This window comes from Octopus sinensis, unplaced genomic scaffold, assembly GCF_006345805.1.
Source record: "Octopus sinensis unplaced genomic scaffold, ASM634580v1 Contig07198, whole genome shotgun sequence".
Classification (NCBI taxonomy): domain Eukaryota; kingdom Metazoa; phylum Mollusca; class Cephalopoda; order Octopoda; family Octopodidae; genus Octopus; species Octopus sinensis.
In genome coordinates this window covers 1-17,944 of record NW_021829918.1, presented here as the reverse complement: position 1 = coordinate 17,944, position 17,944 = coordinate 1, and the positions used below count along the sequence as shown (strand labels likewise).

At 44.6% G+C, this 17,944-nt stretch overlaps 1 protein-coding gene across 1 annotated transcript in view; it reads right to left on the bottom strand.

Moving 5' to 3' along the window:
- The window catches only part of LOC115227803 (intraflagellar transport protein 172 homolog), a gene marked incomplete at its 3' end in the record, with an annotated part of 30,275 nt that extends 13,775 nt beyond the window's left edge, over nucleotides 1-16,500 (bottom strand). Inside the window, exons 1-8 of the mRNA XM_029798532.2 lie at nucleotides 16,392-16,500; nucleotides 13,066-13,158; nucleotides 11,488-11,565; nucleotides 10,518-10,598; nucleotides 8,367-8,462; nucleotides 6,519-6,590; nucleotides 2,847-2,925; nucleotides 1,287-1,407 (exon numbers count right to left, since the gene is read on the bottom strand). Of these exons, the coding sequence (XP_029654392.2) occupies nucleotides 1,287-1,407; nucleotides 2,847-2,925; nucleotides 6,519-6,590; nucleotides 8,367-8,462; nucleotides 10,518-10,598; nucleotides 11,488-11,565; nucleotides 13,066-13,158; nucleotides 16,392-16,499 (728 nt within the window). The remainder of the gene's footprint in view (nucleotides 1-1,286; nucleotides 1,408-2,846; nucleotides 2,926-6,518; nucleotides 6,591-8,366; nucleotides 8,463-10,517; nucleotides 10,599-11,487; nucleotides 11,566-13,065; nucleotides 13,159-16,391) is intronic.
- Nucleotides 16,501-17,944: the final 1,444 nt, after the last annotated feature.

Genomic DNA, 17,944 nt, shown 5'->3' with positions numbered 1-17,944 from the left:
TAAATTCCATTGTCTCGACCACGGTCAAACAATGATGATGATGATATATATATATTTAAATATATATATATATATATTATTACTACATACATATCATCTCTTGTGAAAAGCAGAAGAGTCCAGTTTGCTGGACATTGTTGTAGAACTGGAAACGAGGTAATTTCTACTCTTCTCCTCTGGAAGCCATCTGCTCGCAATACCAGAGGGTGCACACACCCTACCCTGATGTAATCCCCAGGGGACAAGGCATCCAGCAACAGGACCTCCGTAATGCCATGATGGACCGTGAAGTCTGGTGTAGCATGGTAAATTCCATTGTCTCGACCAAGGTCGAACAATGATGATGATGATATATATATATATAAATATATATATATATATATATATACATACATACATATCATCTCTTGTGAAAAGCAGAAGAGTCCAGTTTGCTGGACATTGTTGTAGAACTGGAAACAAGGTAATTTCTACTCTTCTCCTCTGGAAGCCATCTGCTCGCAATACCAGAGGGTGCACACACTCCTACCCTGATGTAATCCCCAGGGATACAGGCATCCAGCAACAGGACCTCCGTAATGCTATGATGGACCGTGAAGTCTGGCGTAGCATGGTAAATTCCATTGTCTCGACCACGGTCGAACAATGATGATGATAGTGTTGATGGTGATGACGATGATGATAATGATGACGATGACAAGTGCAACAAAAATGATGATAATGTTGATGACAGTGGCGGCGGCGATGACGACGACAAAGATGATGGCCATGGATCAATTTTCTTTGCTGATAGGTCTGCTGTGTTGGGGGCAGCAGGGTCAACCAAGGGCTAACCAGCAACAACAACAGTAGTATCAACAACAGTGGAGGCGCAATGGCCCAGTGGTTAGGGCAGCGGACTCGCGGTCATAGGATTGCGGTTTCGATTCCCAGACCGGGCGTTGTGAGTGTTTATTGAGCGAAAACACCTAAAAGCTCCACGAGGGCTCCGGCAGGGGATGGTGGTGATCCCTGCTGTACTCTTTCACCACAACTTCTCTCACTCTTACTTCCTGTTTCTGTTGTACCTGTATTTCAAGGGGCCGCCTTGTCACTCTCTGTGTCACGCTGATATCCCCGAGAACTACGTTAAGGGTACATGTGTCTGTGGAGTGCTCAGCCACTTACACGTTAATTTCACGAGCAGGCTGTTCCGTTGATTCGGATCAACCGGAACCCTCGTCGTCGTAACCGACGGAGTGCTTCCCATCAACAACAACAACAACAGCAAAGAAAAATCGACTTACCCTGCCTCGATAAAATGGTTAATGGCAGCATCGAGCTGCTTCTGGGAGACCAGGTACTCCCCCCACTGTTCTTCCAGGCCGACCACATCACTGGGGAAGCAGCGCCTGGCTAGTTCTACGGCTGGAGAAGGGAACGAGGGCAGCAGAGAGGTGGGAGAGAAAAATGGAAAAAGAAACAGTTAGGGAGAGAGAGAGAGAGAGTTAACAAAGTACAAAAATCATATACCTATTTCTTTACTACCCACAAGGGGCTAAACACAGAGGGGACAAATTTGGACAGACATAGGTATTAAGTCGATTACATCGACCCCAGTGCGTAACTGGTACTTAATTTATCGACCCCGAAAGGATGAAAGGCAAAGTCGACCTCGGCGGAATTTGAACTCACAACGTAATGCAGACGAAATACCGCTAAGCATATCGCCCGGCATGCTAACGTTTCTGCCAGCTCGCAGGCCATGCTGGGGCTCCCCATCAAATGATTTTTTAGTCAAGTGAATCGAAACACCACCCCCAACCAAGCACTTATTTTGCTAAAGTCCGGAATTTAATTCTTGTTTTTGCTGAACCAAGTTGCAGGAATGTAAACACACTAACACCGGTTGTCAAGCAGTGGTTGAGTGTGTGTGTATGTGTGTGTGTGTGTGGGGGGACGTACACAGGCAGAGGAGTGGCTGTATGGTAAGTAGCTTGCTTACCAACTGCATGGTTCTGGGTTCATTCCCATTGCGTGGCACCTTGGGCAAGTGTTTTCTACTATAGCCTCGGGCCGACCAAAGCCTTCTGGTAGACGGAAACTGAAAGAAGCCCGTCATATATATTTATATATATATATGTGTGCATGTGTGTATATGTTTGTGTGTCTGTGTTTGTCCCCCCAACATCGCTTGACAACCGATGCTGGTGTGTTTACCTCCCCGTAATTTAGCAGTTTGGTAAAAGAGACCGATAGAATAAGTACTAGGCTTCCAAAGATTAAGTCCTGGGGTCGATTTGCTCGACTAAAGGCGGTACTCCAGCATGGCCACAGTCAAATGACTGAAACGAGTAAAAGTGAATATATATATATATAAATATATCATCATCATCATCATCATCGTTTAACGTCCGTTTTCCGCGCTAGCACGGGTTGGACGGTTTCGACCGGGGTCTGGGAGCCAGGGGCTGCCCCAGGCTCCAGTCTGGTCTGGCAGTGTTTCTACAGCTGGATGCCCTTCCTAACGCCAACCACTCCGCGAGTGTAGTGGGTGCTTTTTACGTGCCACCTGCACAGGTGCCAGAGGGGTCTGCCATCGGCCACGGTCAGTTGGTGCTTTTTATATATATATATTACAGAGATGTACATGCATAGCAAGTGACCTGATCTGAGATCATGTGCTGGAACAAAAACAACTGCAGCTTGGAAGGTGTTTATAAGCCATTTAAGAAACACACAAAAACCGTTAGATTCTCTTCAATATTTAAATTTAATTTGTCAAAATATTTTTGTCGCTTTGATCACTGGTCTAAACACAACAACAGCATACTACAACAGCAACCACAACGACCTACGGCACATACCTTGTTGATAGCTGCGTCCTTTTCGATACGACTGCAAGGCACGGGCAAACTCCCCTGTTTTCTCGTAAAGGTTTCCTGCCTGCAAAAGGGGGGTAAATAAGGGGATAAAAAAGAGGCAAAGGTTGAAAGAAGTGATGGTCATGGCATGTGGATGGGCGGGTAATTGGGTGTTGAGAGAGCAAAGTAATGGCATTGGTAACTACACACACACACACACCACACACACATGTTGTGAATGCATCTGGCTTAATGGTTAGGGAATTTGGCTTCGTGACCATGAGGTCGTGAGTTCAATTCCCAGCAGGGTGTTGTGTCCTTGAGCAAGACACTTTATTTCCTGTCGCTCCAACCCACTCAGCTGGCAAAAATGAGTAGTACCTGTAATTCATCAGGGCCAGCCTGAGAACTACATTAAGGGTACATGTGTGTCTGTGGAGTACTCAGCCACTTGAATGTACATACATACATACATACAAACAAAATACAGCCATCCATCCATACATATATACATGCATATATATACACACGCACACATGCACATATAGAGACACACACACATACATACGTGCATACATAAATACATAATCCATCCATCCATACATACATACATGCATATATATATATATACACACACATGCACATATACAGACACACACACATACATACGTGCATACATAAATACATAATCCATCCATCCATACATACATACATGCATATATATATATATACACACACATGCACATATACAGACATATACACACACACATACAAACATACACACACACACATAAATACACATACATACATATATACATACATGCAAGCAAACATCCATCTATCCATATACACATGCATATATACACACACACACATGAACATACATATGTACATACACACATACATACATACACATATATATATACATATATACATACATACATACATGCATACATACAAAGATACAAATATACATACATCCATCCATACACATATACATGCATATATATACACACACATACCACTGTAACACTACCACCACCACTAGCATACTACAAAACATACCACTGTAAAACTACCACCACCACAATACCAGTACACCAACCACCACCACTAGCACAACTACAAAACATACCACTGTAAAACTACCACCACCACAATACCAGTGCTTCAACCACCACCACTAGCACAACTACAAAACATACCACTGTAAAACTACCACCACCACAATACCAGTGCTTCAACCACCACCACTAGCACACACTACAACACATACCACTGTAAAACTACCACCCACCACAATACCAGTGCTTCAACCACCACCACTAGCACAACTACAAAACATACCACTGTAAAACTACACCACCACAATACCAGTGCTTCACCACCACCACTAGCACAACTACAAAACATACCACTGTAAAACTACCACCACCATAATACCAGTACATCAACCACCACCACTAGCCACAACTAACAAAACATACCACTGTAAAACTACCACCACCACAATACCATACATCCACCACCACCACTAGCACAACTACAAAACATACCACTGTAAAACTACCACCACCACATACCAGTGCTTCAACCACCACCACTAGCACAACTACAAACATACACTGTAAAACTACCACCACCACAATACCAGTGCTTCAACCATCACCACTAGCACAACTACAAAACATACCACTGTAAAACTACCACCACCACAATACCAGTACATCAACCACCACCACTAGCACAACTACAAAACATACCACTGTAAAACTACCACCACCACAATACCAGTACATCAACCACCACCACTAGCACAACTACAAAACATACCACTGTAAAACTACCACCACCACAATACCAGTACATCAACCACCACCACTAGCACAACTACAAAACATACCACTGTAAAACTACCACCACCACAATACCAGTACATCAACCACCACCACTAGCACAACTACAAAACATACCACTGTAAAACTACCACCACCACAATACCAGTACATCAACCACCACCACTAGCACAACTACAAAACATACCACTGTAAAACTACCACCACCATAATACCAGTACATCAACCACCACCACTAGCACAACTACAAAACATACCACTGTAAAACTACCACCACCCAATACCATTACATCAACCACACCACTAGCACAAACCTACAAAACATACCACTGTAAAACTACCACCACCACAATACCAGTGCTTCAACCACCACCACTAGCACAACTACAAAACATACCACTGTAAAACTACCACCACCACAATACCAGTGCTTCAACCATCACCACTAGCACAACTACAAAACATACCACTGTAAAACTACCACCACCACAATACCAGTACATCAACCACCACCACTAGCACAACTACAAAACATACCACTGTAAAACTACCACCACCACAATACCAGTGCTTCAACCATCACCACTAGCACAACTACAAAACATACCACTGTAAAACTACCACCACCACAATACCAGTGCTTCAACCATCACCACTAGCACAACTACAAAACATACCACTGTAAAACTACCACCACAATACCAGTACACCAACCACCACCACTAGCACAACTACAAAACATACCACTTGTAAACCTACACACCACAATACCAGTACACAACCACCACCACTAGCACAACTACAAAACATACCACTGTAAAACTACCACCACCACAATACCAGTACATCAACCACCACCACTAGCACAACTACAAAACATACCACTGTAAAACTACCACCACCACAATACCAGTGCTTCAACCACCACCACTAGCACAACTACAAAACATACCACTGTAAAACTACCACCACCACAATACCAGTACAATCAACCACCACCACTAGCACAATACAAAACATACCACTGTAAAACTACCACCACCACCATACCAGTCCAGTGCTTCAACCACCACCACTAGCACAACTACAAAACATACCACTGTAAAACTACCACCACCACAATACCAGTGTGCTTCAACCACCACCACTAGCACAACTACAAAACATACCACTGTAAAACTACCACCACCACAATACCAGTGCTTCAACCACACACTAGCACAACTAGCACAACTACAAAACCATACCACTGTAAAAACCACCACACACACAATACCAGTACACCAACCACCACCACTAGCACAACTACAAAACATACCACTGTAAAACTACCACCACCACAATACCAGTGCTTCAACCCACACCACTAGCACAACTACAAAACATACCACTGTAAAAAACACCAACACCACCAACCCACAAACCAGTACACCAACCACCACCACTAGCACAACTACAAACATACCACTGTAAAACTACCACCACCACTAGCACAACTACAAAACATACCACTGTAAAACTACCACCACCACAATACCAGTACATCAACCACCACCACTAGCACAACTACAAAACATACCACTGTAAAACTACCACCACCACAATACCAGTACACCAACCACCACCACACCACCACCACATTACAGAACAACAACTACCACACTACACACTATGGAAACTGAGCACCACTCGTACTATGACACAAACATACAGTCACATCCCGTGACACCACAGCACCACGTCGCGTCACAGCCACAGCAAACAAGCGTACTGCAGCTACCACCACGACCGCAACACAAACTCTCAAACCTAAACTTACTTGTTCGTAAAGCTCTGCTTTGACAAGGGCGGAGGCGATTCGAGACGTCAGTTCAGTGTTGGAGAGAAGGTTCTGGAAAAGAGGAAAAACGGAAAAATACATGTAAATGTGTATGAAGGGTGTGTATGTATATATACGCGACTGTCACGTTAAGTTGACAGTATACAACCACTCTACCGCTCCACCACCGCTCATGGCTCTTTGAGACATTTAGAAATTTAATATTTCGAATTACGGTGACCAGTGAATAGATTTCACTGTAAATATATATCTTTGCGAAGGCTTGGCAGGTATCTCAACTAGCAGGACTCACTACCCTGGACTGATGACGGGAAAGACCCAGAAACATGCATGTCTTCAGGTGTGAACCCTAGGTGGTGGGGGTGCTTGCCTCCCCTTCACAAATATATATTTCTTTATTACCCACAAGGGGCTAAACATAGAGGGGAAAAACAAGGACAGACAAACGGATTAAATAAATCGCTACATCGACCCCAGTGCGTAACTGGTACTTTTTATTTATCGACCCCGCAAGGATGAAAGGCAAAGTCGACCTCGGTGAATTTGAACTCACAACATACGGCAGACGAAATACCTATTTCTTTACTACCCACAAGGGGCTAAACATAGAGGGGAAAAACAAGGACAGACAAACGGATTAAATCGACTACATCGACCCCAGTGCGTAACTGGTACTTTTATTATCGACCCCGCAAGGATGAAAGGCAAAGTCGACCTCGGTGGTGGAATTTGAACTCACAACATAACGGCAGACGAAATACCTATTTCTTTACTACCCACAAGGGGCTAAACATAGAGGGGAAAAACAAGGACAGACAAACGGATTAAATCGACTACATCGACCCCAGTGCGTAACTGGTACTTTTTATTTATCGACCCCGCAAGGATGAAAGGCAAAGTCGACCTCGGTGGAATTTGAACTCACAACATAACGGCAGACGAAATACCTATTTCTTTACTACCCACAAGGGGCTAAACATAGAGGGGAAAAACAAGGACAGACAAACGGATTAAATCGACTACATCGACCCCAGTGTGTAACTGGTACTTTTTATTTATCGACCCCGCAAGGATGAAAGGCAAAGTCGACCTCGGTGGAATTTGAACTCACAACATAACGCAGACGAAATACCTATTTCTTTACTACCCACAAGGGGCTAACATAGAGGGGAAAAACAAGGACAGACAAACGGATTAAATCGACTACAAAACATCGACCCCCCCCAGGCGTAACTGGTACTTTTTATTTATCGACCCCGCAAGGATGAAAGGCAAAGTCGACCTCAGCGGAATTTGAACTCACAACGTAACGGCAGACGAAATACCGCTAAGCATTTCGCCCAACGTGCTAATGTTTCTGCCAGCTCACTGCCCTCCCTCGTCGATGCTTCCTAGGGCTAAACAGCGGTGGTGTAATTCCCTTACGGGACTGTCACATTATGTTGACAGTATACAACCACTCTATAAATATATATCAATATCTATAAGGCTGAAAAGCGAAAAAGTTGTTTGATTTTTCAGTTATTTGTCTCATTTAGGGATGGGAACGGTTTAAGGGGCGGTAGATGGGGTCGGATTACGCAAGGATGAAACGCAAATTCGTGAAGCATTCCATAAACACTCACAATGCCCAGTCTGGGAATCGAAACAGCAATCCTATGACCATGAGTCCGCTACCCTAACCACTGGGCCATTGCACCTCCACACACACACACACACACACACACTGTATGTATATATAGACTACAATTCAATGAACCTTACGACTACTACTACTTCTACTACTGTTGCTGCTGCTGCTGCTATTAGCAAAGTGTGATAACTTACCTCATGGTTGGTCACAACCCGGGCAGCCTTGGTGGGCAATCCAGATTTGAGGTAGAGGTTGATGGCCACGTTGTAGTCGCCTTCTTTCTCTTTCACCTGAAGTGTAAACAATGTGATGGGAGGTGTAGTAGTGGTGGTGGAGGTGGTGGTGGTGTGGTGGTCACAGCAGCAATGATGAAGATGATGATGATGATAGTGGTGATGATGATGATAGAGGTGGTAGTGGTGGTGATGATGGTGATGGTGATAATTATGGTGGTGGTGGTGGTGGTGACAGGAATGATGATGATGATGATGATAGAGGTGGTGGTGGTGGTGGTGGTGGTGTAGTGGTGGTGGTGGTGGTGGAGGTGGTGGCAGTGATGATGATGATGATCATGATGTTGGTGGTGGTAGTGAATGTGACGGTGGTCATGATAATCATGATGGTGATGATGATGGGTGGTAGTTATGGTGGTGGAAATGATGGTGATGGTGATGATGGTAGCGGTGGTGGTGGTGGTGGTTGTGATGGTAGTAGTGATTGTGATGATGATGATTAAGGTGGTGGTGGTGATGATGGTGGTGGTGGTGATGGTGTTGGTGATGATGATGTGGTAATGATGAAGATGGTGGTGATGGTGGCGGAGGTACTGGTGGGGTGGTGGTGGTGATGATCATGGTGTGGTAATGATGGTGGTGGTGGTGGTGGTGATGTTGGTGTGGTAATGATGATGATGGTGGTGGTTGTGATGGTAATAGTGATGATGGTGGTGGTGGTGGTGGTGGTGGTTGTAGTGATGATGATAATGATTAAGGTGGTGGTGATGGTGATGATGATGGCAATAATGACAATGCCACTGCTGATGCTGCTGTTGCTGATGATGATGATGATATATCACTTTGTTTTACATTTTTTTTCTTAAGCTGTCATGTGATCAGACCGAAACATACAGAAACACAACACCCCCCTCACACACACACACACACACACACACACAGTTTCAAACCCTCATCTTTCCACCACACCTCCAACCCAACCCACACTCACACACACACACACTCATACAAACACACACTCACACACGCATGCACACACATGCACACACATACACTCATACATACACACACTCATACACACACGCACACACACATACACACAACACACACACATGACCACACACATACACTCATACATACACACTCACACACACACATACAATCATACATACACACTCACACACATACACTCATACATACACACTCACACACACACATACAATCATACATACACACACTCACACACACATGCACACACACGCACACACACACTCATACATACACACACTCACACACACACACATACACTCATACAAACACACACTCACACACACATGCACACATACACACATACACTCATACATACACACACTCACACACACATGCACACGCACACATACACTTATACATATGCACACACACACACTCATACATACACTCATACACACACACGCACACACACACACACTCATACATACACTCACACACACACACACACACACACACACACACAGACATATATCCACACTCTACATGGTTGGGGGTGGAACTGACCTGCTAAAAACAGCAGTCAAACCATTTTACCCTCAAATCATTTGCCACCCACCATCGACTCAATAAACAAAATATTTATTGGATGATGTGATGTCTGGGACCTTAAACACACAAGATTCAATCATGACGGTCATGGTTGGAACACACTGACCTGGACTTAGAGCAATAACAACAACAAAAACCAACTGACCAAATGACCTGTCTAAGCACAAACACCTCCCGCCATGCATGCACTGACACACCAAACGTCCCCACCCCATCACCAAACGTCCCCACCCCATCACCAAACGCCCCCACCCCATCACCAAACGCCCCCACCCCATCACCAAACACGCCCCCAACCCCATCACCACCAACGCCCGCACCCCATCACCAAACGCCCCCACCCCATCACCAAACGCCCCCACCCCATCACCAAACGCCCCCACCCCATCACCAAACGCCCCCACCCCATCACCATACTCCCCAACCTAACGTCCAGATTTCACCCCCGGCACCCCACCCCACCCCACCCCACCCCACCCCACCCCACCCCACCCCACCCGAACCTTTACTCACCTGTCCAGCCGCTTCATTCTGTCCGGTGTCGATGAGCCAGTTGTAGTGGTGCTGCTTGAGTCCGTCCACGTTTGGGTGACACTAGAGGTGTAGGGGTGAGGAGGTAAAAAAGAGAGAGAGAGAGAGAGAGAAAGTGAAAGTAGGGATTTGCAACAAACAACAGCACAGCGGGATTGAACCTGCGACCATGTGGTTGAGAAGCAAACTTTTTACCGCACAGTCACACCAAGAAATTAAAATGTCAAAATAAAAAAAAAAAAATTGTCATAGGCGCAGGAGTGGCTGTGTGGTAAGTAACTTGTCTACCAACCACATTGTTCCGGGCTCAGTCCCACTGCGTGGCACCTTGGGCAAGTGTCTTCTACTATAGCCTCGGGCCGACCAAAGCCTTGTGAGTGGATTTGGTAGACGGAAACTGAAAGAAGCCCATCATATATATATATATATATATAGGCACAGGAGTAGCTGTGTGGTAAGTAGCTTGCTAACCAACCACATGGTTCCGGGTTCAGTCCCACTGCGTGGCACCTTGGGCAAGTGTCTTCTACTATAACCTCAGGTCAACCAAAGCCTTATGAGTGGATTTGGTAGACGGAAACTGAAAGAAGCCCGTCGTATATATGTATATATATATACATATATATGTATGTGTGTATATGTTTGTGTGTCTGTGTTTGTCCCTCTAGCATTGCTTGACAACCGATGCTGGTGTGTTTATGTCCCCGTCACTTAGCAGCTCGGCAAAAGAGACCGATAGAATAAGTACTGGGCTTACAAAAGAATAAGTCCCAGGGTCGAGTTGCTCGACTAAAGGCGGTGCTCCAGCATGGCCGCAGTCAAATGACTGAAACAAGTAAAAGAGTAAAGAGAACTGCATTGGCTTACAGCCGTTTCTGCTATGTGATGCAGTGCACAAGATAGTAAGACAGAGGGAAAGAGAGAGAGAGAAAAGTATAAAGGGTGAGCCAACCTTTGCCTCTGCTACTTCTATGGCCTCCTGCCACATATGCATATTTTGGTACATCTGGATAGCTTCATCAACTTGATTCTGGTAAAGAGACAGAACATGGAGGACAGGTTTAACGTACATGTGGCATGGAGAGGTGGTGGTGGTGGTGATGGTGATGGTGATGGTGGTAGTGGTGGTGGTTGTGGTGGTTGCGATGGTACTGGCTGTGGTGGTGGCTGTGGTGGTGGTTGTGGTGGTGGTGCTGGTGGTAGGGATGGTGGTGGTGGTGGTGGTGGTGGCTGTGGTGGTTGCGATGGTCGTTGCAGTGGTGATGGTGATGATGATGGTGGTCATGGTAATGTTGGTGCTGGTTGTGGTGGTGGTGGTGATGGTGGTGAGGGTGTTGGTGATGGTGGTGAGGGTTGTGATGGTGGTGGTGGAGGTGAGGGTGTTGGTGATGGTGGTGAGGGTTGTGATGGTGGTGGTGGAGGTGAGGGTGTTGGTGATGGTGGTGAGGGTTGTGGTGGTGGTGGTGGTGGTAGGGGTGGTGGTGGTGATGGTGGTGAGGGTTGTGATGGTGGTGATGGTGGTGAGGGTGTTGGTGATGGTGGTGAGGGTTGTGATGGTGGTGGTGGAGGTGAGGGTGTTGGTCGTGGTGGTGATGGTGGTGGTTGTGATGATGGTGGTGGTGAGGGTGTTGGTGATGGTGGTGAGGGTTGTGATGGTGGTGGTGAGGGTGTTGGTCGTGGTGGTGATGGTGGTGGCGGTGGTGAGGGTGTTGGTCGTGGTGGTGATGGTGGTGAGGGTGTTGGTGGTGGTGGTGGTGATGGTGGTAGTTGTGATGATGGTGGTGGCGATGGTGATGATGGTGGTGATGGTGGTTGTGGTATTTGTACTGGCTGTGGTGGTAGTTGTGGTGGTGGTGATGGTGATGGTGGTAGTTGTGATGATGGTGGTGGTGGTGGTGGTAGCGATTATGATGGTAGTGGCAGTAGTGTTGTTTGTGGTGTTGTGGTGGTGGTGGTGGTGGTGGTGGTGGTGGTAGGAGCAATGACCAAGACCTTTGGCATTATGTCGTGCTTGAGAAGACCCATCAAGCCAAGCGAAATTGCAGTCGTGACTGATACCGGTGTCACACAGGTTGGCACCTGTGCCAGTGACACATAAAAACACCCCGGTGGCACGTAAAAGCACCCGTTACACTCTTAGAGTGGTTGGCGTCAGAAAGGGCGTGTGTATGTGTATGTGCACGCTCTGTGTCTGTATGTACATGAAGGTGTGTATGTGTGTGTACAAGATGTGGGATACAATTTCACAAGGGACACGATTTCACAGGGTTTGATGGGTCTTCTTCTTAAGCACAGCATGTTGGTGAAGGTCTTGGCCATTTGCCGTTGCCTAAAATAAATCCTTTATCCAGGGGGTTCTTTATTATGGCACACAGTGTGACACTCATGGGATGTAAGTGCACAATGTGACAAAGCATAGCATAGCATCACGTAACCTGGTGCAACGTGGCATAATGTGATTGCGGGGTGATGTGTGTTTGCATGAGCTATCTCCTCCCTGTGCCTCACACACACAGCGTGTAGTACTCACCTGTTCCAGGTAAATGTTCTCCGCTTCCTTCAATGATTTGTCAATGATAGCCAACCGAGCACGCACTTGATAATGGTCAAAATTGTACTGACCCTAAAATGACCAAAAGAACACCAATAAGTAATTTTCTTTTCCTGGGGTTTCTTTTTGTTTTATTTTTTCTTCTTGAATCCTAAGATTCAAAAGACATAAGCTTCACTCAGTTTCCTTTTCCCTCTTCCTCTTTATGATCGTTGTCATCATCATCATAATTATTATTACCATAAATCCTCGAGTATAATTCGCATTTTTACCCCAAAATTTAAAGGTCAAAATCCCTACATACGACGTTAAAAATGAAATATATTTTCTAAGCAATGTCTGAGTCTCTATTTGCTGTCCGGCAATGTTTATTCAGACGCATTTAGTGATGTCGGGCACGAAAATACTTTAACCCTTTCGTTACTATATTTCTGACCAAAATACACCCCTCATGAGTTTCAATTAAATTCTAAAATAATCATGAATCTAGGCTTGTTTCATTAAATAACTGTAACTTTTTTTATTTATCAACATATTAATGTGATATTTGGAACATAATTAAAGAAAGGGTTCTTAATCAATTCTATTGCATAACTTTTGTCTGAAAGTGACTTTAATTACAGGTAAATCCAGGTAAATTGAGCAAAAGGTAAAAATATTAAAATTTTAAATTGAGCAAAATTTTGTTTAAACATCACCATAGAAAATGAATCATCAGCTAATATTCAAATGGGTATGCAACAAAATTTTGATAAAGAAGAATTGTGCACATAACTATATCATCAGTTGAATTTAATGCACAACAGGTGTACCATAAAGGTGGAATAAAGTGAAATACTAGAATCCACCGTAAGTTTGACCGAACTAAAGAAATCGGTCAAAAAATAATATACGGCCCTGGTTATGGTATGGAAGTGATAAATTCCAGACCACATCGTTCCCTAGGCCATGCTGACTAACATTATTTTCCCTGTATAAAAACTAAATCCACGCAGTACCCAGTATTTGCTTCACAAATTTTCCAAAATTTGAACCCCTATTTTGTGTTTGTTTACAATCTGCGTAAATTTGTTTCCGCATTGATTGCTTCAAACAATAACTTCCAGACCACATCATACCCTAAGCCATGCTGACTAACATTAGTTTCCCTGTAAAAAAACTAAATCCACAACAGTACCCAGTATTTGTTTCACAAATTTTCCAATTCGGAATCAATGCTTGTTAACATGAAACTCCTATCTATTTTCAAAGTTGAAGAAAAATCGATGCCGAAAAAAATGTGGAAAAAAATCTCCCAAAATTCAGGGAATTAAAATTACACGTCAATCGTTGTACAAAACTGTAGATGAATTGTTTACGAAGCATAATCACGTGTTTTCACGAATGTACTAAAGAGATTTGCTCTGATATTCTCATTTAAATATGAATAGGTAAATTCGGGCGGGTTTGGGCGGTTTGGTCACATTAACCAAAATTTTTTTCGGGCAGTTTGGTAACGAAAGGGTTAAGCTAAGCCTGAAAGCAATGAAGCCATAAAAGAATCATCCATAACTTGCAGTAAGCAACATTTATTAAAATAAAAGTATTCAGAACCCAGAATAACATGTAGCAAAAACAACTTGAAAATATATTTACATTCCCATATAACAGTTAAGAACATCACCATTATTGTATTACGCATGCGTGGGAGTGCTTGTTCGACTAGGTGCTGCTGGCTTAATTACGCATGGCTACCTCAGGGGATGTAAAGATACCAGCATCGTTTGCCAAGCGATGGTGGGGGGGGGGGCAAACATGCACACGCACACACACACATATATATACGACAAGCTTCTTTCGGTTTCTGTCTACCAAATCCACTCAGAAGGATTTGGTCGGCCCCAAGGCTATAGTAGAAGACACTTGCCCAAGGTGCCAGGGCAGTGGGACTGAACCCGGAACTATGTGGTCGGTAAGCAAGCTACTTACCACACAGCCACTCCTCCGCATCATCATCATCATCGAATAATGTTTGTTGTCCATGCTGGTATGGTTTGGACGCTTTGACCAACTGAAAGGCCGTTCAGGCTCCCTGTCTATATTGGCAAGGAGTCTATGGCTGGATGCCCTTCCTAATGCCAACCCCTTTACACAGCGTACTGAATGCTTTTACACAGTACCAATATGGGTGCTTTTCATGTGGTACCTGCACTTACAAGCCCACAAGATTAGCAATGCTCAGCTGGTCAGGGTTGCAAGGGAAGAGCCTGTATGCAAGGGTAACTGATGATTTCACAGCTGTAACCCACGCCAGTGTCGCATAACCAGCCCACTCAAAAGTACCTTGGATCGAAGGGTGATATGCCATGCTTGAGGAGACCTATCGACTCAAGTAGTTAGTTAGTTAGTTAAAATTTTTGGCTCAAACAGCAAAAAGCAAGGCCATGTAGGGGGACATGGAGTTATGTACAATGAGGGTGTTCATGCAAAGAGTTCAAGCCATATCTGGTCAAGGGAGACTTTGAACCGAGCGGTCGTTGGCATCTTCACTATCTCGTCCAGCAGCTTATTCCACGGATCTGCAACCCGGACGGAGAAAGCCCCTCTCCTTCAATTGAGATGAAATCGTCGCAGATAGAGCTTTTCAGAATGACCCTGCAGCCGACGCTCTGGAGCAGGAGTGAAGAACAGCTCTTTCGTGAGGTTACACTTTCCGCTTGTGATGTTGTGAGCAAGAATGTGAGATCACCACAGCGTCGTCATTTTTCTAGAGAATGAAGGTCAAGCGTCTTCAGCCTTTCTTCATAAGACAAATCAAATCAAATCACATTCAAATGAAAATTGTACTTGTGATCCCGGTGTCGGTGGCATGTAAAAAGCACCACCCGAACGTGGCCTGATACCAGCGCCGCCTTGACTGGTTTCTGTACCAGTGGCATGTAAAAAACACCATCAAATTGTGGTCAATGTCACAAGGTGCCAGTGCAGTGGGACTGAACCCGGAACCATGTGGTTGGTAAGCAAGCTACTTACCACACAGCCACTCCTGCATATATATATATATATATATATATATATATATATATATATATCATATATACAACAGGCTTCTTTCAGTTTCCATCTACCAATCCACTCACAAGATTTTGGTGCGTTCAAGGCTATAGTAGAAGACACTTGCCCAAGATGCCACGCAGTGGGACTGAACCCGGAACCATGTGGTTGGTTAGCAAGCTACTTACCACACAGACACTGCTGCGCCTATGAGTGTAATGCATTTTTTGTTGGGTTTTTTTGTGTGTGTGTGTATATAAAAGCCATCGTACCGGAATTTCTGCAGCTTCTTCGGCAATCTTAATGGTATCCTCCAAAAATTGCACCTTGGAAACATCACGGATGGCAGAGAAACACCTGGAAGAATAAGAAATGGTCATGTTTAAAGACAGCAACAGGTTCTGGTCATATATGAGAGGCAAACTCACATATGCCGCACATAGGCGCAGGAGTGGCTGTGTGGTAAGTAGTTTGCTTACCAACCACACAGTTCCGGGCTCAGTCCCACTGCGTGGCACCTTAGGCAAGTGTCTTCTACTATAGCCTCGGGCCGACCAAAGCCTTGTGAGTGGATTTGGTAGATGGAAACTGAAAGAAGCCCGTCGTATATATATATATGTATATATATGTTTATGTGTCTGTGTTTGTCCACCTAGCATTGCTTGACAACTGATGCTGCTGTGTTTACGTCTCTGTTACTTAGCGGTTTGGCAAAAGAGACCGATAGAATAAGTACTAGGCTTACAAAGAATAAGTCCTGGGGTCGATTTGCTCAACTAAAAGGCGGTGCTCCAGCATGGCCGCAGTCAAATGACTGAAACAAGTAAAAGAGTAAAAAAAAGAGTATGCCTCTATACTCCAGTGCTAGAAACAGCAGCCAAATCTGCTTCAAATTATGTCCAACTGTCTTGAATAACGATACATCATGTTAGATTATTCAGTCTTAGATAATCTTAAAAAACAGGAAGGTCATGACTGGGTTGTCTTTGATGAAGGGTCATTGCTGGATTGGACTCACTTGACCTCAGGCTAAATAACAAAGAAGGAAGGAAACATTCTATAATGTAGTCCTGGATACACTGTGACATGAATAACACTAGATGGTCATGTCAAGAGTGTCTAGTCTTTGATCATAGGTGTGATGGGTCAGGACTGACCTAGGGTTAAATAAGGAGTAAAGATGGAAGGAGACATTACGTAATGTACTCCTAGATATATTGTGACTGGATATCTGTTGCGATGGTCATGGCTGGAACCCCAGCTCAATCCAGCAGGTCATAAATCTGTTTAGTCCCATGTCAGCCTTGACCCAGTGAAGGACACATTAGATTATGTAGTCCTACGTACATTGTGCCTGAATAAGAAATGGAGTGGCCACACCACCACCATAACTACCACTACTATAACAACCACTACCACAACCACCACCACCACCACCACTATGACCACCATCACTACTACTACCACCATCACCACCACTACAACAACCACCACCACCGTCACAACTACCACTACTACCACCACCAGCACCATTACTACCACTACAACTACTACAACCACTACCACCACCACCACCACTACCACAACCACCATTATGACCACCACCATTATCACCAACCACTATCATCACCAGCACCACCACAACTACCACCAATGCCACCATCACTACTACTACAACCACACCACCATCACCACCACTATCACACTACTACAACCACTATCATCACCAACCACTACCGTCACAACTACAACCACTACTATAACCACAACTACTACCACTACAACTACCACCACCAACACTACTACTACTACTACTACCACTACA